This window comes from Danio rerio, chromosome 22 (assembly GCF_049306965.1).
Source record: "Danio rerio strain Tuebingen ecotype United States chromosome 22, GRCz12tu, whole genome shotgun sequence".
In the NCBI taxonomy this organism is placed as follows: Eukaryota; Metazoa; Chordata; class Actinopteri; order Cypriniformes; family Danionidae; genus Danio; species Danio rerio.
In genome coordinates, this window is record NC_133197.1 from 2046122 (window position 1) to 2069373 (window position 23252).

The following is a 23252-nucleotide window of genomic DNA, read 5'->3' on the forward strand; positions in this document are numbered from 1 at the left end:
AAAAGCTCTGAGATCATTAATTTGCACGCCTCAGGCTGCGTTTGATGTCAAATGTTTTCTAGTGATACAACAGTGATCATTTTCCTCCCTTAGTTATTTTAAGCTTATATTTCACTTATTATGAATGTGGGACTTTTATGTTACAGAGTAACGACAGTGCGAGACATGTTTCAAACTCGCCTCAGGACGCAAAATGCAAGATTTACAGATTACACATTTACTCATCTCCAGTCTGAAGAGGTATAAGGTATGTTTAACTACATCTTTTGCTAATGTATCGTGTTTATTATGAAATTTGAAGCGTGTTTCAACAAACACATCTAGATGCTGATTCATCAAATCACTCAGCTCAACTGTCATCTGTTCATACAGAGGCTGATACTAAATCCTGGATTCAATAGCTATGTTTCCATCCACCTATTTTGCAAATGCGCATAAAAAAAACAGTTGATGGAAACGCCATGATGTGCATCAATTTTGAAAATGCGCATAAAAAACTTATGCGCCTAACTGGGTAGGATAAACTTTTTATTTGATAAGAAAAGATGTGCATAAACTGCGATGGAAACACTTTTACCGCACAAACTCCAGCATGCGCTTTAAAAAAGGTCATGTGATTTTGTTAAAAGAGATCATGTGATGCTTAAAATGTGTGTGAATGGATAAAACGTCAGGCTGAGCACATTATAAAACATCTGAAATGTTGTTCTGGTCATTATAAAACGCTTTACCATTTCAGTATTAATGTTATTATATTATTAATGACCTCCAGAATCTAGAGCGCCTGTGCTCCGCGTCTGACACCTTCAAACACCACTGCGCGCTCACTGCTTGTCAGGATTGTCTTCTGAGGCGCATTCATTTAAAAAAGATTGATGCAGCTTCTCCTACTGCAGCAAATGCAGTTTTTACTGTTGATATTTGGCGCCAGTTAATCAGGAAGTGACGATTTTGTTCGCTTTGACTCGTTGGATGGAAACGCCGCTTCATTCGCACAACTTTTATGCGATAATCCAGTTTTGCGCATAAAGTTTATTCGCATTTTTGGATGGAAACGTAGCTATTGTCTTTGACAACATAGCTTCAAAATACAATGTGATACATCTCTATCACTTTCGTCAAGTTTTGCTGTAATTCAGCCTTTATCAACAACAGATCTGGTGAGCAGAATAAATGATATGATAGTGTGTTGCTTTTGGCTAGACTGGTCAAATTTGCCGCGTTTTTGTTGCTCCACCGTTGATGTTGCTCCCGCCCATTTTATACAGTCATCGCTCCCGTCTCGCCGTGATGACGTCAGCACTGACGCGTTCAATCAGCGTCGAGGCTTCAGAGCTGAGGTGAGTCGTTGACGCTTTTTCTCGTGTTTACTCAACAATAAAACACACTTTACAGTTTATTAAAGCGACAATCTGCGACTAGTTTCCGCATTGAGTTCACCTCTATCTGTGTGTCTGCTGACCAAAACAATACAGCAGGCAGAGAGCAGCTCTGAGAGGAAGATTTGAGCTCAGTGTTTGGGTTTACTTTGTTAACGTTAGTGTGTTTGAGTTCTTCTCTTGTTTGTATTAGTAATATCGCAAAGTATCTTAAGGGAAACGATGGGAATATGCTATTGATCCAGAAACATAACGTTAAATAGTTTTTGGCGCTCTTTTTTTATTTTCCAACGGTTTGTCCTGATTTCTCAGTTTCTGTTGAGACGCGCGACTGCTCGCGATTTCTTTATTGGTGTGAATACATAAACTATATACTGATATAAATGCAGTTTTTAATTAATTACAATAGTAATGAGCTCATCCTGCAAACTCTGTCTAAAATGAGCTGATCTTGAATGTTTGTTTAATGAGTAATAGTCTGAGGCAGGGATGGGCAATAATACATTGAAATGCATTTTAAAATAAAATACCAAACATCTTGCTCGCACAAGCTTTTTCAACTCTGCCCACAAATTTTCTATGGGATTGACATCAGGGCTTTGTGATGGCCACTCCAAAACATTCACTCTGTTGTCCTTAAAGCACAGTTGAACTAATTTGGCAGTATGCTTACACTCATGGTCTGTTTGGAAGTCCCATTTGTGGCCAAGTTTTAATTTCCTGGCTGATGTCTTCAGTATTTCTACATAATGTTCTTCCCTCATGATGCCATCTTCACAAAGTATTTTACTGTATTTTAAAAATACAAGACACTGAAGTATTTTGATACAAAATATTAAGCCATTTTCATAAACTTCATAAAATACAAATTACAAAATGCCAATTTAAAGCATAAAGTGTAAATACTGCCCATTCCTTGTCTGAGACTCATCAATATTCAGATCTACAAATATATGTTAATTTTACTGGAGTCACCTGACTCAAGCAAATCACATATTATCACAAGATATAACATCATGTTTTTTTCCTCAGTCAGTGTAAATGAATCAGATTTCTCTGTTTGTTCTCCTGAAGCTCTGCCGCCATCAGTGAAAGACAAAGACAGAGTTTATTGAAGGACAGTGAGAAGATGAGTGATCCAGAACCCTGCAGAATTAAACAGGAAGAGACTGAAGAACTAATAGGTTTGTTTTTATTCATTATTATTTAATCTGACATTCGTCTTCGCTGCTGCGTTGATCATAACTGGAGAAAACTGGACTCTCACTGACCGCAGTGAAACTGACCAATCTCCAGCTCTCTCTGTGAATAAGCTTGAGTTTTCTCCTTCAGTGACTGATGAGTGTCGGTGTGTTCAGATACTGTTGTTTCTCAGTGTCTTGATTCCAGTTTATAAGCATGTTCAATACAATCAGTAACATGCACAAGACACTTCAATGCTAGTCACTGCATGCAAATTTGAGTTTAATATCTTGAACTTGAGCGAAAGACATGATTGAAACAAATTCAGTGCGTTCGCCGCAAACGTGTTGCGCATTCAGTGCCATTGTAGCGTTTACATGTAATGACTGTATGAATACTTGCTCTCATTAGATGGTAAAGAGCCCCTATTATGTGTTCTAAAAGGTGGATCAGTCTATAAATAGTCCCATAAAGAGTTAACCAGAGAGATTCAGTACAAGCGGAGCGAATACAAGTTACTACACACAATTAAACACATATTTTGCAAGCTGGAGAAAAGGAGGCAACCATTTTGCTGGATTGAAACATTTCTTTTACTAGCGCTGCACAATATGTCAATTTAGTTTAGTTTTGATTTTGGCCTCCCCATTGATTATGAAAAAACAGGAATTGAGATCAAATGTCATCATAAGCCTCGCCCTACGTATGACACCAGCAAACCAGTAAAATAAAACAAGAGAAGAAGAATGCCTCCCCCTTTCCAGAAATTTGCATTTATTCCTCCACAAAGTAAAATCAGCCCTCGAGTCTGACACCCTTCACATGGACCAATGGGGCTTCTTCACTCAGTGTCATGGCATTTATTGACACTTTATATATTTTAACCCTGGAAAAAAAGCAAATAATTAACAAACACAACTACCCAACCACAAACACATCCAGGTCTTGCATAAGTCACCTTTTGAAGTCACCTTTGCTCTGTTCAAGGCAACCTAGTGAGAGTGCACCCTTAAATGTGTCGTGTCTATGAAGGGGCCACATCTTAAAAGTGAAAGTGCAAACATATTTGACCACTTACACATCTCAGGCAACCACCAATGCTCTTATTTATCATGGTTTCACAGTATTGTGATTACTCTAAAATTTAAAACAGCATCTTTACAGTTTAAAATGGCAACTTTACAGTGTAAAGCAAATGTAAAACAAAATCTTTAACATTTACCATTTAAGTCGACATTTTTACAGTTTAAAACGTCATCTTTACAATTTAAACGGTATTTTTACAGATTAAAACAGCATCTTTACAGTTTAAAACAGATTTAATTCAAAATCTTTAAAATTGACAATTTAATTCGACATTTTTACAGTTTAAAACGGCAATGTGTGTAAATCAAGGTCAAGGTCAAGGTAGGTCAAGGTAAAATTTATTGTCTACCGTAGGAGAAATTTGTTTTAGAAAAAAAGGTTCTGCTGTACATCGACACCAACAAGACAACATGAAACATACATACACATTAAAATCTAATCCTAAAATACCTCCTAATATAAATATGATTCCATAAAATCAGTAATTTTAATAACATTTTTATAAAAAAATAAAATAATTAAAGTACCATATGCCCCACTGCCCTCTGTTGTGCAAACCAATCCTGTTATCTTAGTCTTTGACCATCCTTCCTGTATGTAAATGTATTTAAACTGAGTGTCTGCTTTACTCGTTCAGAGTTTATTCGATGACGCCACAGCGACGCTGAGTTCTTATCATTAAAGGATTTTGCTTTGAAGATACCCAAAAGTTCTACCTGGTTTTTGGGTCGTCTTAGAATTTCACAACAGTTTTGGTTTAAAATGGCAGCTTTACAACATTAACAACATCTTTACAGTTTAAATTGGCATCTTTACAGCATCAACAACATTTTTACAGTTTAAAACAGCATCTTTACAACATCAACGACATCTTTACAGTTTAAAATGTAAAAACAGCATCAAAGATATACTTAGTTTAAAACGGCATCTTTACATTTTAAACAGTATTTTTCCAATTTAAAACTACATCTTTACAGTTTAAAGCGAATTTAAATCAACATCTTTACAATTTTTAATTTAAATCGACGTTTTTACAATTTAAACAGCATCTTTACAGTTTAAACAGGCATCTTTACAATTTAAAACAGCATCTTTAAAATTTAAAACAAAGTCTTTATGGTTTAAAACCACATCTTTACAGTTTAAATCGAATTTAAATCAGCATCTTTAAAATTGACAACTTAAATCGACATTTTTACAGACTAAAACGGCGATGTCGTAAAAATGCATTAGAACTGAATGTCTGCTGTACTAGTCCAGAGTTTATTCGATGACGCTACAGTGACGCTGAGTTCTTGTCATTAATGGATTCTGCTGTGATTCTTGGGTCGTCTTAGAATTTCACAACAGTTTTGGTTTAAAATGGCGTCTTTACAACATTAACGACATCTTTACAGTTTAAAATGTTATCGTTACAATTTAAAATGGCAGCATCAAAGACATCGTTATAGTTTAAAACGGCATCTTTACAGTTTAAAACAAAATCTTTACAATTTAAAACGGCATCTTTACAATTTAAACGGTATTTTTACAATGTAAAATGACATCTTTACAGTTTAAAGCAAATTGAAATCAACATCTTTAAAATTTACAATTCAAAAGGGCATCTTTACAGTTTTTTATATTCAGTTATATGTCAATATCTACCTACCTACCTTGTTAAGCCTACTTCAGGATAAGCTAGTTATTCTTTTTGCACTATATTGTGTTCAATGCAGTTTCATTTTTGCACTACAAGACTCTTAAAATGTGACTTATTAATTTTCAGATGTAAAGGAGGAGAGTGAAGAACTGAGTGAAGATGAGAAGAAACATCATGTCAAGAGTGAAAAAGAAGCTCAATCAGAGAATGAAGATAGTCTTTCAGTGGAAGAAACAGCTGCGAAATGTTCCGCCTGCACTCAGTGTGGGAAGAGTTTCAGCAGCAAATGCTATCTCAAGATTCACATGATGATCCACACTGGAGAGAAACCCTACAAGTGTTCACACTGCGACAAGAGATTCAGTTGTTCAGGAAACCTTAATGAACACATGCTGATCCACACTGGAGAGAAAACACACAAGTGTGATCAGTGCAGCAAAACATTTTTGAGGCCTTCAGAGCTGAAGAACCATCTTAGAGTCCATGCAAACGACAGGCCTTATCCATGCTCTGAGTGTGAAAAGAGTTTTACGCAGAAATCCCATTTAAAAGAGCATCTGAAGATCCACAGTGATGTGAGAGAGTTTGTGTGCGTTGACTGTGGAAAGAGTTTTAAAAGGGCTGAACATCTAAAACGACACCAGACGATCCACACTGAAGAGAACACTTATGAGTGTTCACACTGCAACAGCACGTTCATACTGGCCGGTACCCTTAAACATCACAAAATGACTCACACTGAAGAGAACCCGTACACTTGTACTCAGTGTGGGAAGAGTTTGACACAAATATCAAACATTAATGGACACCTGCTGCTCTACACTGGAAACAAACCACACAAATGTGAGCAGTGCGGCAAAACATTTTTTAGGCCTTCAGATCTGAAGATCCATCTGAGAGTTCATGCAATGGAGTCGGCGTATCCATGTTCAGAGTGTGGGAAGGCTTTTCTTACAAATAGACAGTTGAAAGAACACAAGATGATTCACCCTGAAGTGAAACCGTACAAGTGCTCACACTGCGACAAAACCTTCGGACATTCAGGACACCTGAAAACACATGAGAGGAGCCACACTGAAGAGAAACCGTACGAGTGTTCACACTGCGACAAGAGATTCAGACGTCCAGAACACCTGAATACACATGAGATGAGCCACTCTGGAGAGAAAACACACAAATGTGGTCACTGCGGTAAAGCATTTTTTAGGGCTTCACACCTGAAGAACCATCTTAGAGTTCATACAAACGAGAGGCCCTATCCGTGTTCTGAGTGTGGAGAGAGTTTTAAACAAGAATCACATTTAAAAAAACATCAGAAGACCCACACCGGTGCGAGAGAGTTTGTCCGCTCTGAGTGTGAGAAGACTTTTATTAAAGCTGCAGACTTGAAACGACACCAGATGACTCACACAGAAGAGAGACCATTCACATGTACTCAGTGTGGGAAGAGTTTTGTCCAATCATCAGACCTTAATAAACATATGCTGAGCCACACTGCAGAGAAAAAGCAGAATGAAATTTCCCTTCCTGTAAGCTCTACTGTATATTCACAAACACCAAATTTCGCAGTTAATCAGCCCCTGTTATACATTATACAAGCTCCTGTTTTGGTTTTGGGGTCTCCAACAACAGGCTGATGTGAACACGAGCTCAAATAACACTGTTATTGTCTTATAATATGCAGTTAATTTTACCAAATGACCCCAACGACTCCCATATGATTTGTTTAGCGATTAATATTTTCCAAACTCTTCTTTTGTGTGACGCCAATCTGCTGTGATTGGTTGATTGCGTTCAACGCAAGACTCATAGGAAACAACCACCACGGCTTATTATTATAGTGGAGAAACTATGACGTCAGTTTGTATGCAGAACCCTGTAAGCAGTTAGCATGTTAGCAGTTCTGGGTCCCTCGTCCCAGAGTCAGTGGGTTATTTGAATGGGATTTTGGTTAAATGGCTGAAATAAGGTTGGTGGCAAACACAAACTCAAGATACTTTCACGATTTATTCTACGACACTAAACACATCACTCTTGACTTTTTAAATTGGTTTTGCTTCTGTAAAATGATGGTTGCTCAATGGGTCTACAGACTCATTATACGTCATCGAGCTGAACTGGTCTGGAATGAAGCCCGCTTTTACAGCTTGTGTTGGGCGTTTGGATTTTGTCTGTTTTGGTTCAGTATTTTCGATAATAGTGTTTCATAGTTTGTAGTGTTTATCTAATTAGGGATTCATATTGTGTGTAGAGAGCGACGCGGTAGCGCAGTAGGTAGTGCTGTCACTTTACAACAAGAAGGTCGCTGGTTCAAGCCTTGGCTTGGTTAATTGGCATTTCTGTGTGGAGTTTGCATGTTCTCCACGTGTTTGTGTGGGTTTCCATGTGGGTGCTCCGGTTTTCCCCACAAGTCCAAAGACATGCTGTACAGGTGAATTGGGTAGGCTAATATTGTCTGTAGTGTATGTGTGTGAATGAGAGTGTATGATATACCTGCCAACACTCGTTTTTCCCGGGAGTCTCCCGTATGTCAGACTTACCTTCCGGTTTGTCATTTCTCCCGAAAAACTCCCGAAATTTCAACTCCTTCCCCCGCTCCTCAGGTGTTTGGTATAATATTTAGAGCATCCTTTCCACTGCACATGACAAGTGTCAGACCGGAATTCATTCATTTCTAATGGAGAGTAGTCAGGGAGCTGCGTCGATTTCCGATCATCTCTGTATACGTAAAAATTCGGATCCGAATTGAGTCGCAGATCTGTTGAAATATTTTAACTCCTGCAACTCGACAGTAAAAACCTTTCTGTTTATAAATGTAAGTAATAAAGTAGTAAAAATATCATTTTTAATGTCTTGGTCCTAACCTTCGACCACCGCCTGTTCCACAATGCACCAACCCCCTTACGACTCTCCCTATAAGTGGTGGGCCTAAAGAAGGATGGTCCCATGTCGCTCCTTAGGGCTGAACCCGGCCTGGTTTCATGGAAAAAAAACCCGGCCACCAGGCGCCCGCATACGAGCCCCAACTCGTGGGTGGTGCCCCAGCTGCGCCATACTGGGCGAGGTGGTTTGCCATCTCCAGGTTGGAGGAAAGACCTTACTCCAGGTGGAAGAGTTCAAGTATCTTGAGGTTTTGTTCACGCGTGAGGGAAGGATGGACTGTGAAGTTGAAAGGCAGATTGGTGCAGCGGTAGCAGTAATGCGGTCGATGTACCGGACCATTGTGGTGAAGAAGGAGCTAAGCTGAAAGACAAAGCTCTTGATTTACTGGTCAATCTATGTTACTACTCTCACCTATGGTCATGAGCTTTGGGTCATGACCGAAAGGACAAGATCTCAGCTACAAGCGGCTGAAATGAGTTTCCTTCACAGGGTTTTAGGGCGCACTCTTATAAACCGGGTGAGGAGCTCTGACACCCGGGAGGAGCTCAGAGTAGAGCTGCTGCTCCTCCACATCGAGAGAAGTCAGCTGAGGTGGCTTGGGCATCTGTTGCGGATGCCTCCTGGATGCCTACCTAGGGAGGTGTTCCAGGCATGTCCCACTATGTCTCTCGGCTAGCCTGGGAAAGCCTCGGGATCCCTCGGAGGAGCTGGAAGAAGTGTCTGGGGAGAGGTAATTCTGGGGTTCTCTCCTAAGACTGCTGCCCCCGCAACCCAGCTCTGGATAAGCGAATGAAAATAATGATGATGATGATTTTTTTAATGTTGTCTCCACATTTCCTCCAATTTTTTTTAGCACAGAGAATATAGGCTCTTGCTTTTGCACTCCTTTATTTCGGACACTAGAACAGCTTGGTCCTCCCATGGTGCACATCAGAACTGAAAATTCTGTGTGACTGCCACAAGGGGGCGTACTCTGACAGTTGTGTCTAAATGTTGTGTGCAGTGGAAAGGGGGCTTAACAACCTCCACTTTTCAGTTTCTTTAGCCTCTGTAAAGAGTTGGACACAGACACATCCTCCACAGGCACCCCCTCCCCCCTCTCTCCACCTTTTCGGTTTTTCCAGCCCCTGTAAAGTCTCAAAATTGTAATGGACACAGATACAACCCCGGTCTCACAGATTTTCAGAGATAAATGTTGGCAGGTATGGTGTATGAGTGTTTCCCAGTGATAGGTTGCACATAGTAAGGCATCCGCTGGATAAGTTGGTGGTTCATTCCGCTGTGGCGACCCCAGATTAATAAAGGGACTAACCCGAAAATAAAATGAATATGCCTTTACTTGTAAAGACAGTCATGACAGATTAGTTTGTTGATTGTTTATTTTAATAAAATGATTTTATGACGATACTGTCTCAGTCTTGCCTGTTCTTAATTCAGATGTGTGTGTGTAAAGTGACATTTTAATGTGTTCGTTTAACATTAACGAATTAATGTAATGATATTTTCATCATTTTCTTGATGGATGAATAAATAATTGTGTTCTTACATTTTAGATTCTTCTGGAACAGATCAGTTTTGTTAAATGTCTGTCAGCCATCTTGTGACAGCCTACGTTTGTTTTTAAATTTAAGATAATTTTAATAAAGTGCCTAATTAAAAGTTTTACTTTAATTGATTAAGGTGTTTTTACATACATTAGCGACTGTAAAAAATGCTTTAAACAGTGCTTTTGTTTCTTCTTTTTTTAAATAAACTTTTATTTAGAAAAGAAGAAATGTACAATATAAATCAGGAAGTAATCTGTAGGACACTGAAATACAAGTACATACAATTACAAGGTGATAAGAACAATAATAGAAAGAAAAATAAAGAAAGGGGAATTACGAGATTTAATAAAAATAAAACATACTTTTATAGGTTTTTATTAACTTGAAGATTTTTTGCTCTTAGATAAGTCTATAGCTTTAAGCAAAGGATCAATTTCAATTACAAATGGGCAAATGAGAGAGTGGATTTAAGAAAAAAATTTTTGTGTATAAAGAATTTTACATATACTAAAAAAAAGTCAAAAGTGTATATATATATATATATATATATATATATATATATATATATATATATAGTTGAAGTCAGAATTATTAGCCCCCTTTGAATTTTTTCTCTTTTTTTTTTATATATTTTCGAAACAGTGTTTACCAGAGCAAGGAAATGTTCACAGTATGTCTGATAATATTTTTTCATCTGTAGAAAGTCTTATTTGTTTTATTTTGACTAGAATGAAAGAAGTTTTTAAAAAATTAAAAGTCATTTTAAGGACAAAATTATTAACCCCTTTAAGGTATATATTTTTTCCTGATAGTCTAGAACAAACCACTATTACACAAGAACTTGCCTAGTTACCCTAACCTGCCTAGTTAACCTAATTAACCTAGTTAAGCATTTAAATGTCACTTTAAGCTGTATAGAAGTGTCTTGAAGAATATCTAGTCTAATATTATTTACTGTCATCATGACAAAGATAAAATAAATCAGTTATTATTAGAGATGAGTTAATAAAACTATTATGATTAGAAATGTGCTGAAAACTGTTAAATGTCACTGTTAAACAGAAATTGGGGGGGGATAAACAGGGGAGCTAATAATTCTGACTTCAACTGTGTGTGTGTGTGTGTGTGTGTGTGTGTATATATTATATATATATATATATATATATATATATATATATATATATATATATATATATATATATATATATATATATATATAGTATATATTCTTCATTTTTATTATTGGGAGTAGAATAATAACAAATAACATCTGTCAATTTAAAGATTTGTTTTGTTGATTGTGATTTATTGATATAATTATATAGATTTGACCTAAACTTTTGTGAGATTTTACATGTAAAAAACAAGTCAAAGTCAAAGTTTCCTCATTTACCTGACAGAAAGAACCAGTAATTGCAAAATCAGATTTATGAGAGAAATGCATTGACCGGGTATATTTTGTGTAGAATTTTAAAATGAATTTCCTTTGCTTTGTTAGGGATTTTTGACTATTTTCTATTGGTCCCGCCTCGCCTTGATGACGTCAGCGCTGACGCCTTCATTCAGCGTCGAGTCTTAAGAGCTGAGGTGAGTCTTTGACGCTTTTTCTCGTGTTTACACAACAATAAAACACACTTTACAGTTTATTAAAGCGACAATCTGCGACTAGTTTCTGCATTGAGTTCACCTCTATCTGTGTGTCTGCTGACCAAAACAATACAGCAGGCAGAGAGGAGCTCCGAGAGGACAATATGAGCTCAGTGTTTGGATTTTCTGTGTTAGTGTGTTTGGTTGATCAGTAATAGTAAAATCGCATAGTATCTTAAGGGAAAGAGTGTGAATATACTGCTGCAGATATACGAATTTTAATTCAATAAACAACGTTTATTACAACGTTTTTGGCGCTCTTTATTTTCCAACGGTTTTTCTGATTTCTCTGTTTCTGTACAGACGCGCGACTGCTGACAACCTGATTACTTTATTGGTGTAAATACCTAAACTATTTACTGATATGAATGCAGTAAATTTATTTACATTTAGTCCTGCAAACACTTTATGAAAAATGAGCTGATCTGCTGCTGACCCTGAATGTTTGTGTTAATGAGTGTTTATAGTCTGAGGCTCATCAATATTCAGATCTACAAACATAGTGAATGTTATTGGCGTCACCTGAGCAAATCACATATTGTGTCACAAGATATATCATCATAATGTGTTTATTTCCTCAATCAGTGTAAATGAATCAGATTTCTCTGTTTGTTCTCCTGAAGCTCTGCCGCCATCAGTGAAAGACAAAGACAGAGTTTATTGAAGGACAGTGAGAAGATGAGTGATCCAGAACCCTGCAGAATTAAACAGGAGGAGACTGAAGAACTAATAGGTTTGTGTTCATTCATTACTCTTCAATAATGAGGCTGAGGAACAGTGAGGTTGTTAATCTGACAGTCGTCTTCGCTGCTGTATTGATCATAACTGGAGAAAACTGAACACTCACTGACCGCAGTGAAACTGACCAATCTCCTGGGGTCTCATGTATCAACGCTGTGTACGCACAAAAACTATGCCTACGTCAGATTTTAGGCTCACGTTTGAATTTTCCGATAATGAAATGAACGTGAGAATGTGCAATGGTCTGTGCCAGCTTCATGTCTGGCGGACGTGCATTTCTTGTGTGTTTTTTTTATTTCCATTGGCGCCTCTTAAGAGGCAATTGTGGTAAATTGCACACTACAAAGTATCGCACCAGCACATGTGAAAAACATTCCTATTCATTTATAATGGTTCAAATGGTTTAATTGACAGAATATATGTGATTTAAAACATATAAAAGCATTTGCAAAAGTATACAACCCTTAGTCTTTGGCAATGGCAGTGTTGGCCAGTTTTAGTGCAGGCGATTGGGCAGCTGAAATGCCGGAGGCGCTGCCTTGATAAGAGTGAAGGGGTGCTGCTATACCGCCATAACAAAATGTTCCTCTAATAGCCCGTTTCCACTGACTGGTACAGTATGGCATAGGTTGGTATGGGTCATGCTTATCAGGCTTGTGTTTCCACTACCAAGGCTACCCTTTTGGTGGGCGTGGTGTACGACAGAGTTTCAGTCAACATCATTTTCACTCAAACAAATGTCTACAGTAAAGCCTTACAGGTCGTTCACATATCATATGAGAAGCACTTCTCACAAAACAGATGCTTCATACACATAAATACTTGTGTATAAATGTTTATTACTAACTTTTCTATAAACAGGAGTTGATTATAACTGCAGATCAATGACAGTGTGAAATAGCCTACTGTAACGTCTGTAATTATATAAAATAAATAAATTATTGAACATATTTGAACACATACAAACCCTTACAGTCTCCGATATGCTACCAATTACAGAAAAACTACACACAGCAGACATTTAGTCCTTATTTAGGTTCATAAACAACATGCAATATAGCCCACAGTCAGAGCAAACCTCTCATCTGTGTCTGTAACCTTCACCATCACATGTAAGCTCTGTTAGAGAGTCATTGCATCATTCAGAGTCCATAATAGTCCAGAAGGCGATGATAAACATGGCAGTTTGTTTGTGATTCAGGTTGCTGAAACAATTTGCTTTCGTGTTTTGTCGGGATTCTCCTTTATTTGTGCTTCACTCTCGCGTTTGTCCTTTTCTTTCTGAATGGATCAGATGTCGGAGACACTTCAATAATCACGAACACGTTATTAACATCCGCTCAAGAAGTTTGTTATATCAAAGATCGCAAGCTCCCGGAAGAAATCGAAAACCGCTCCCACTTTTAGACGGCCTCGTAAAACAACAACAGGCCACGGGAGATTTTGTTCTTCTTAGCTTTGTGTGTTCATCAAGACAACGGTTTGTTTTAAGCTCGGGTCATCCATGGCTCGTTATTATATGCATATAGTATTAAGCTGTAATCTCACAGCTGTATATAAAAACAAAGAGGTTCGTTTGTTTTCATTCTGGCTAGCTACACACGAACTTGTGACGTATCTTTGTAACCAATCAACTAGAGGTGTGAACCTATACTGGTCTCACGGTTCAGTTCGGTTACGATTATCATGCCTTCAATTCGGTTCAATTCGATATCTCGGTGCATCACGGTGCATTGACGATGCTTTCCATCTACAACGTTATATTTTAGGGGGGAGGCTATAACATGCTGTCTGTATAAACACACAGACACACAGCAACACACTGTCTCTCATTCAAACACATACACAAACATAGACAGCACCTAACAAACACACACACACACTAAAGCCCTCGCAACAGGGAGAGCTTGCGCTGAGCTGAGCGGAGCAGGAAAAAAAAAACGAAAAAAAGAAGCACTTTTCCAACGGTCCCTTACTGAGAGCTCCTCTAAGCGCGAGCTCTCCCGGCTAAACACATATTGCGAGGGCTTAAACTCGTAATGTCGAGTGAAAAGAAAGACAGCTGTGAAGCATAACCAGCTTTGTCTTTTTGTAGGAAACACACTTTAGGTATTTTTAGGGTAAGAGGTTTTTGAGTTATTGCCGTCTATAACATTAACTGAATGTGTGTCAGGAATAAAGAAAACAAAACCAACTGAACCGCGCTCATTTCTGGCGCCTCCCTGGATATACAGCGCCCTTAGCATTTGCCTATGGTGCCTATGCCACGGGCCGGCCCTGAGTTAAGCCTGATTTATACTTTTGCGTCTAGTGACTGGCGTGACCCACGGCGCATGCAACGAGTGTAGCTGTGCATTTATACTTCTGCGCGCTGTCTCTGTCGGTCTGCATTAACACTTCCGAAACGCTAGTTGGCAGTGAGGTGTAAATGTTCCTCTGTGTTGAGTTTCTCCGCTGCTTTTCCTGAACACTTCCGGGATGTACAAGTGGCTCAAACCCGCTCATTGTGAGGCAGGAACCGGCGGACGTGCAACAACTTTAACTATGAGGTAAACACAAAACAAAACTTTCCATCAGGAGCTCCTTCACGGGACTCCACACTTGTAAACAATCGCTCGCGCCATTCACGCAGCTCTCGGTCCCGCCCTGACTCGTCAGCGCTACCAAGCCGACCAATCACAGAGCTTACGCTCTGCGTTGTTGCGACGTGTAGTTACATTTTTTGAGAGGTGCACGTCAGTGACGGCCACGGCGCAGGGCTATGCGTCAGCGCCGTAGCATACGCCGGCGTTTGACGCAGAAGTATAAATCAGCCTTTAGCTGAGTGTTGTAAATACCGTCGCTCACCTCCCTCACGACAGAGCGCATAGGAGATAAATGACGTCAGTACATAATAACCGGTTATGATTATTACTGAACCGATACCGAATTGTCCGCGCCTGCATCTTGATGCACCGAAGAAACAATTAATTTTGACACCCTTACAATCAACGTTCAGCTCTGCGTGTAGCTCCAGCTTTTGGTATCCTTTCTCGTGTTTGGTACCCTTTCGAAAGGGTGCCTAAAAAGTGGTACGGTACGATTCGTTACGCCTTTTAACAGTGGAAACGGCCATAAAAGCGTACCAAACCGTATCACTCAGTGGAAACAGGGCATAATACATTGGTGTCTCCCACAGGTACAGCTACCACTTCAGACAATAAAGTGTCACCCACAATTGAGGCAACTCTCTCCTGAAAGTGTGTTAGTTCAGCATCCCCTGTTCCAAAGTAGTCAATAATTTAAGTTGAAATGCCATAGTGTGTAATTTTTATAAACACAATGGATTTAAATGCGAAAGAAAGTACATACTGCATATATAATCACAATTTACTGTGGTTACATATTGAAAGTGCTTAAAAAGTGCTAAAATTTGACGTTGGAAAAGATGCAAGATCCCTGTAGACTCTTAAAATGTGACTTATTCATTTTCAGATGTGATTGTTAAGGAGGAGAGTGAAGAACTGAGTGAAGATGAGGAGAAACATCATGTCAAGAGGGAAGAAGAAACTCAATCAGAGGCTGAAGATAGTTTTTCAGTGGAAAGAACAGCTGTGAAACCTTTTACCTGCATTGAGTGTGGAAAGAGTTACAGCCGCAAATCCAGTCTCAAGATTCACATAAGGATTCACACTGGAGAGAGACCTTACCAGTGTTCACACTGCGACAAGAGATTCAGTAGTTCAGAAAACCTGAATTCACATGAGAGAATACACTTAAGAGAGAAACCTTACAAGTGTTCACACTGCGACAGCAGATTCAATCGTTCAGAAAACCTGAAGACACACATGCTGATCCACACTGGAGAGAAAACACACGGATGTGATCAATGCAGCAAAACATTTTTGAGGGCTTCAGAGCTGAAGATCCATCTTAGAGCTCACGCAAACGAGAGGCCTCATATATGTTCTGAGTGTGGGAAGAGTTTTACACAGAAATCACATTTAAAAGACCATCAGAAGATCCACACTGGTGTGAGAGAGTTTGTCTGCTCGGACTGTGAGAAGACGTTTAGAAGAGCTGAACACTTAAAACGCCACCAGAGGATCCACACTCAACAGAAATCTTTTGAGTGTTCACACTGCGGTGAGAAATTCAGACTGGCTAGTCTCCTTAAACATCACAAGATGATCCACACTGGAGAGAAACCACACAAATGTGATCAGTGCGGCAAAACATTTTTGAAGCCTTCAGAGCTGAAGAACCATTTTAGAGTTCACACAAACGAGAAGCCGTTCTCATGCTCTGAGTGTGGGAAGAGTTTTATTACAAATAAACACCTGAAAAAACACCAGAAGATCCACACTGGAGAGAAACCGCACGAGTGTTCATATTGCAACAAGACATTCAGACGTTCAGGACACCTGAAAATACATGAGATGATCCACACTGGAGAGAAACCTTATGAGTGTTCACACTGCGACAAAACATTCAGACGATCAGAAGACCTGAAATCACACATGATGCTCCTCACCGGAGAGAAGCCACACAAATGTGATCAGTGCAGCAAAACATTTTTGAGGGCTTCAGAGCTGAGGAGACATCTTAGAGTTCACACAAACGAGAAGCCTTATTTATGTTCTGAGTGTGGAAAGACTTTTAGACAGAAGGCACATTTAAAAGAGCATCAGAAGGTCCACACTGCAGTGAGAGAGTTTGTGTGCTCTGAGTGTGGGAAGGGTTTTAAGAAAGCTACAGACTGGAGACGACACCAGATGATTCACACTGAAGAGAAGCTGTACATATGCACTCAGTGTGGGGAGAGTTTCACACAATTATCAACACTTAATGAACATGTAGAGATCCACAATGTAGAAAAAATCACTAATAAAGAAGGAATGAAGTTTCCTGAAAGCTCTACTTTATAATCACACACACCAGATTTCTCAGTTAATCAGCCCCTGTTTTACATTATAAAAGGTCCTGTTTTGGTTTTGGGGTCTCCAACAACAGGCTGATGTAAATACAAGCTCAAAGAACACTGTTATTGTCTTATAATATGCATTTATTTTTACCGATTGATCCCAAAGACTCCCATATGATTTCTTCACAATTCATTCTTTCCAAACCCTTGCTTTGTGTGATGCCAATCTGCGGTGATTGGGCTGATGACCCACTCTGTTTTGATTGGACAACATTTCAACGCAAGACTGATAGGAAACGCCCACCATGGCTTATCAATATACTGGAGAAACTATGATGTCAGTTTGTATGCAAACACCTGTAAGCCGTTAGCATGTTAGCAGTTCTGGTTCCCTCGTCCCAGAGTCAGTGGGTTATTTGAATGTGATTTTGGTTAAATGGCTGAAATAAGGTTGGTGGCAAACACAAACTCAAGATACTTTCACGAATTATTCTACGACACTAAACACATCACTCTGAACTTTTTAAATCGGTTCCGCTTCTGTAAAAAAACGGTTGCTCAATGGGTCTACAGGCGATGTCGGACTCATTATACGTCATCAAGCTGAACTGGTCTGGAATGAAGCCCGCTTTTTTTTTGGTTATGTATTTTAATAAGTAGTATTTTGCTGTGTTTATCTAATTAGAGATTCATATTGTGTGTAGATAAAGCCTTCACTTGTAGAGACCGTCTTGACAGATTCATTTGTTGATCATTTATTTTAATAAATCAGTTTTATGAAGATACTGCTGACCATAGTGCAGTCTGACTCTTGCCTGTTCTTCGTAATATATGTGTAAAGTGAATATAATCGTTTACTACAACAAACTGACAGGATGCATGGGCCACGCCCTCCACATTTACATGTATTTACATGTTATTTATTTTTAAATAATTGTATTCTTACATATTATTATAAACAATTTTTAGTTTCTTCAGGAATAGATTATTTTGGACATATGCCTGTTAGCCATGAAGTATTTATTACTTTTTAAATTTGTTAAATGCATTTTTAACAACGTTTAAAGTGTCCAATGAAAAATTATTTAGAATAATGTGTGTGTTTATATCTACATTAGCGATTGTTTTGGCTTGTCAGCTTTTAATTTGACGCTTTTTTGTTGATCTACCGTTGCTCCCGCCTCGCCGTGATGACGTCAGCACTGACGCGTTCATCCAGCGTCGAGTCTTCAGAGCTGAGGTGAGTCGTTGACGCTTTTTCTCGTGTTTACACAACAATAAAACACACTTTACAGTTTATTAAAGCGACAATCTGCGACTAGTTTCTGCAGTGAGTTCACCTCTATCTGTGTGTCTGCTGACCAAAACAATACAGCAGGCAGAGAGCAGCTCTGAGAGGACAATATGAACTTGGTGTTTGAGTTTGTGTTAGTAAGTACACGTTTTTCAGCGTTTGTATTAGTAATATCGCATATGTTAGTATCTGAAGAGAAGCTATGGAAATGTACTGCGACAGATATACGAATTTTAATCCAGTAAACAGCGTTAGATTGTTTTTGGCGCCCTTTATTTTCCAACGGTTTCTCTGATTTCTCAGCTTCTGTACAGACGCGCGACTGCTGACAACCTGATTACTTTATTGGTGTGAATACTTAATAAAACTATACACTGATATGAGTGCAGTTGTAGTTGTAATCACTATAGTGATGAGCTCATCCTGCAAATACTTTTTGAAAAATGAGCTGATCCGCTGCTGACCCTGAATGTTTGTGTTAATGAGTGTTTGAAGTCTGAGGCTCATCAATATTCACATCTGTAAATGTTATTGGCGTCACCTGACCTGAGCTAATCACATATTGTATCACTGGATATAACATCATAATGTGTTTATTTTCTCAATCAGTGTAAATGAATCAGATTTCTCTGTTTGTTCTCCTGAAGCTCTGCCGCCATCAGTGAAAGACAAAGACAGAGTTTATTGAAGGACAGTGAGAAGATGAGTGATCCAGAACCCTGCAGAATTAAACAGGAAGACACTGAAGAACTAATAGGTTTGTGTTTATTCATTACTCTTCAATAATGAGGCTGGAGAACAGTGGGGTTGTTAATCCAACATTCGTCTTTGCTCCTGCATTGATTATAACTAAGGAAACTGGTCTCTCACTGCCTAGTGAGAGCACATCCTTAAATGTGTCATGTCTATAAAGATCTTACACATCTCAGCCAAACATATTATTCATGATCATTTCACTGTTAGGTAAAATGTAAACTCTTAAAATGTGACTTATTCATTTTCAGATGTGGTGGTGGAGGAGGAGAGTGAAGAACTGAGTGAAGATGAGGAGAAACATCATGTCAAGAGTAAGAAAAAAACTCAAGTGAAGGTCAGACGTAGTTCATCAATGAAAAAAACAGCTGTGAAATGTTACACCTGCACTCAGTGTGGAAAGAGCTACAACCTCAAAGAGACTCTCAAGCGTCACCTGATTATTCACACTGGAGAGAGACCTTACAAGTGTTCACACTGCGACATGCGATTCAATAATAGAGGGAACCTGAAAACACACAAGCTGATCCACACTGGAGAGAGAACACACAAATGTGATCAGTGCGGCAAAACATTTTTGAGACCTTACGAGCTGAAGAAACATCTTAGACTTCATATAAATGGGAGGCCGTATTCATGTTCTGAGTGTGGGAAGAGTTTTGCACGACGGTCATGTTTAAATGACCATCAGAAGACCCACACTGGTGTGCGAGAGTTCGTCTGCTCTGACTGTGGGAAGACTTTTATTAGAGCTGGAGCTTTGAAATTGCACCAGATGATTCACACTGGAGAGAAACCGTACAAGTGTTCACACTGCGACAAGACATTCAGACAATCCGGACACCTGAAAATACATAAGACGACTCACAGTGGAGAGAGAACATTCACATCTACTCAGTGTGGGAAGAGTTTCAAAGAATCATCAGACTTTAATGTGCTGAGTCACACTGCAGAGAAAAAACACGAGTTAAAAAAGCACAATGAAATCTCCCTTCCTGAAAGCTCTACTCTATATTCACACACACCAGATTTCTCAGTTAAACAGCCCCTGATATGCATCATAAAAGGTCCTGTTTTGGTTTTGGGGTCTCCAACAACAGGCTGATGTGCATACAAGCTCAAAAAACACTGTTATTGTCTTATAATATGCATTTATTTTTACTTTGATGTCAGTTTGTATGCAAACACCCGTAAGCAGTTAGCATGTTAGCAGTTCTGTTCCCTCGTCCCAGAGTCAGTGGGTTATTTGAATGGGATTTTGGTTAAATGGTTTAAATAAGGTTGGTGGCAAACACAAACTCAAGATACTTTCACGTTTTATTCTACGACACTAAACGCATCACTCTTGACTTTTAAATCGGTTCTGCTTCTGTAAAAAGACGGTTGCTCAATGGGTCTACAGGCGATGTCGGACTCATTATACGTCATCGAGCTGAACTGGTCTGAAATGAAGCCTGCTTTTACAGCTTGTGTTGGGCGTTTGGATTTGTCTGTTTTGGTTCAGTATTTTCGTTCGTAGTGTTTTATAGTTTGATGTGTTTATCTAATTAGAGATTCATATTGTGTGTAGATAATGCCTTCACTTGTAGAGACCGTCATGACAGATTCATTTGTTGATCATTTATTTTAATAAATCAGTTTTATAAGGATACTGCTGACCATAGTGCAGTCTGAGTCTTGCCTGTTCTTCATAATATATATGTGTGTAAAGTGTATATAATTGTTTACTGACATTTTAACGTGATCATTTCACACATAAATCATAACATAAATCCATTGGTATTTTCATTTTTCTTTTTTGAAAGATGATATGTGTGTGTTTTGTTTTACTTGGTGTTTTTTATTAATTGTTTTCTTACATTTTAGTAAAAAACAAATTTCAGTTTCTTCAGGAATAGATCATTTTAGTGAAATATCTCGCAGCCATCTAGTATGTCTATTACATTTGCTTTTAAACTGTTTAAGTGATTTTAAAATTAAAGTTTTACCTCAAATGATTGAGTAAGGTGTTTTTTTACATACATTAGCCATTGGGAATACTGCTTTTAGCCCTATATGGAGCGTCTGCAGACTTGGATCCAGGCAGTTTTACGATCTATAGTTTTATACCCCTGTTGTTCCTGATGCGTCCAGTAGGGGGGATTGAAGGACTAAGGAAGGGCCAAAACTCAGAGGGGGTTTACTTTTAATTCAATTCTTTGGAGTAAGGAAAAAATAGCGTTTTGTGTTTATTGAAGTTTGATTTTATTTAAAATATAATTCTGTTTTAATATATTACAGTTGTTCATTTTTTTTTGTTATTAAATTCTGTGAGTAACTAACTATTAACATGACCCAGTTTATAGTCACGTGAAGTTGTTCTGAATATGCATTGTATAATGGTTTTCTGTATGTACAAAGTAGAACCAGATTCAGTGGCTCATTCAGGGTCATTGCGAGCAGCTCACTGTGGGTCCCACTTCTTTGGGACAGCCCAAAACTGTGGGCTAACCCGCTCTGATTAGTAGAGAGGGGGAGTTAAATGATACAGGGCCAAATAATAAAAGTTTTAAGTCAACCCTTTCAGATTACTAAGTGTCCTATACATGAATATACTTTACATTTTTTTGTGTGTGAAATATATAATCTAAGTTTATCAGAAAGTGAGTTTAAATATAGAAACACTTGATACTCACCTTACTATTTCAGATATACAAAAGCCCAATTGCACATTAATATAATTCATTTTAATCATATAAATTAAAAACACACATAGTCGGAGAGTGTAACTTTTAATTGTAGCCTTGTTATACGATTTCATATAGTGATGTGCTTTTTCCTGTATTGTTTATATATGAAGTTGCATTCATGTGTGGTCATGTGCAAGAAATAATGCTATATGATGACCAGATTCAAAACTATGTAGTGCTAAAAACCGAGGTTCTGCCTAGCCAAAGACAAGAAGACGGAGCTGTACAAGGCCTGGGTAATCATCAACAAGCAGAACAACTGCAACTGTACGGCAGGGTATGTGAACTCACATGTTTACATTTTATTCTGAGCATTGAGTGTCCACAGTTTAATTCACCATGTTTAACTGTTTTTGCTGAAGTCATTGCTGCAATCAAAACCGAGTAATGAGTATAACGTGAATTTCCCTGATATGACATGAGAACTGCAGAGTCCAGCATTTTAATTAGCTCCTCACTCTATTCAGCTCCCTTTTAGCCAAAGACGTCTGCAGTTGGCATTAAAGCAGTGTGGTGTATGGTAAAAGTTAAGTCGAATTTGGCATCCTACCGCACAACACCACGTTTGCTATTGCAACCGGTCTGTTTTTTGCAACCGGGAACCCGTGTGACGCAGGTTGGTAATTCCTCTATAGGCACTAGTTTATAATAAATACACAATAGTACTTAACGGAAAAAATACTACTATCTAAAATAATTAATACTAGTAATATGAAAATAGATAGTAGTACAGGTTATTAATTAATTCAATCATTCATTTTCTTGTCGGCTTAGTCCCTTTATTAATCCGGGGTCGCCACAGCAGAATGAACCGCCAACTTATCCAGCAAGTTTTTACGCAGCGGATGCCCTTCCAGCCGCAACCCATCACTGGGAAACATCCACACACACACACACACTCATACACTACGGACAATTTAGCTTACCCAATTCACCTGTACCACATGTGTTTGGACTGTGGGGGAAACAGGAGGAACATGGAGGAAACCCACACGAAGGCAGGGAGAACATGCAAACTCTACACAGAAACGCCAACTGAGCCGAGGTTCGAACCAGCGACCTTCTTGCTGTGAGGCGACAGCACTACCTACTGCGCCACTGCCTCGCCCAGGTTATTAATTAAATGTCAAAATAGTTTGCCATTACCCCTCCTCCTTTCAGTAGTATTTTGTTTGCCACATTAATGACGATGTATATATTTTTATTATTCGTAAAATGAGAATATACAATCACAGTACATAAAAAAATAAAACATTTAGAAAAAAGAAAACAAAAACGAAATGGGTTTATACATCACACATTAAAAATATGATATAATTTACAAATTTCAGTGGTTTCTAAAATATAATTTTTATATATTTTAAAAAATATATAAAAATATATAAAAAATATAAAAAGTTTCTAAAATATAATATATATATATATAAGGTTTTTGGTTTGTAAATTTACATTTATGTTTATACAAT

At 38.4% G+C, this 23252-nt stretch overlaps 3 protein-coding genes across 3 annotated transcripts; all 3 read left to right on the top strand.

The window, feature by feature from the left end:
• Nucleotides 1-1273: 1273 nt before the first annotated feature.
• Nucleotides 1274-9577, top strand: si:dkey-15h8.13. Its single transcript, NM_001423343.1, has 3 exons — nucleotides 1274-1340; nucleotides 2454-2563; nucleotides 5416-9577. The coding sequence occupies exons 1-3, from the start codon at nucleotides 1291-1293 to the stop codon at nucleotides 6924-6926; spliced, it is 1671 nt and encodes a 556-aa protein (NP_001410272.1). The 5' UTR covers nucleotides 1274-1290; the 3' UTR covers nucleotides 6927-9577.
• A 1702-nt stretch (nucleotides 9578-11279) lies between these two features.
• Nucleotides 11280-17807, top strand: znf1167 (zinc finger protein 1167). Its single transcript, XM_009295803.4, has 3 exons — nucleotides 11280-11306; nucleotides 11990-12099; nucleotides 15582-17807. Exons 2-3 carry the CDS (start codon nucleotides 12045-12047, stop codon nucleotides 17012-17014), a joined length of 1488 nt encoding a protein of 495 aa, XP_009294078.1. The 5' UTR covers nucleotides 11280-11306; nucleotides 11990-12044; the 3' UTR covers nucleotides 17015-17807.
• Nucleotides 17808-18951: 1144 nt separating this feature from the next.
• si:dkey-15h8.15 lies at nucleotides 18952-20708 on the top strand. Its single transcript, NM_001423549.1, has 2 exons — nucleotides 18952-19061; nucleotides 19309-20708. The coding sequence occupies exons 1-2, from the start codon at nucleotides 19007-19009 to the stop codon at nucleotides 20160-20162; spliced, it is 909 nt and encodes a 302-aa protein (NP_001410478.1). The 5' UTR covers nucleotides 18952-19006; the 3' UTR covers nucleotides 20163-20708.
• The last annotated feature ends 2544 nt before the right edge of the window (nucleotides 20709-23252 follow it).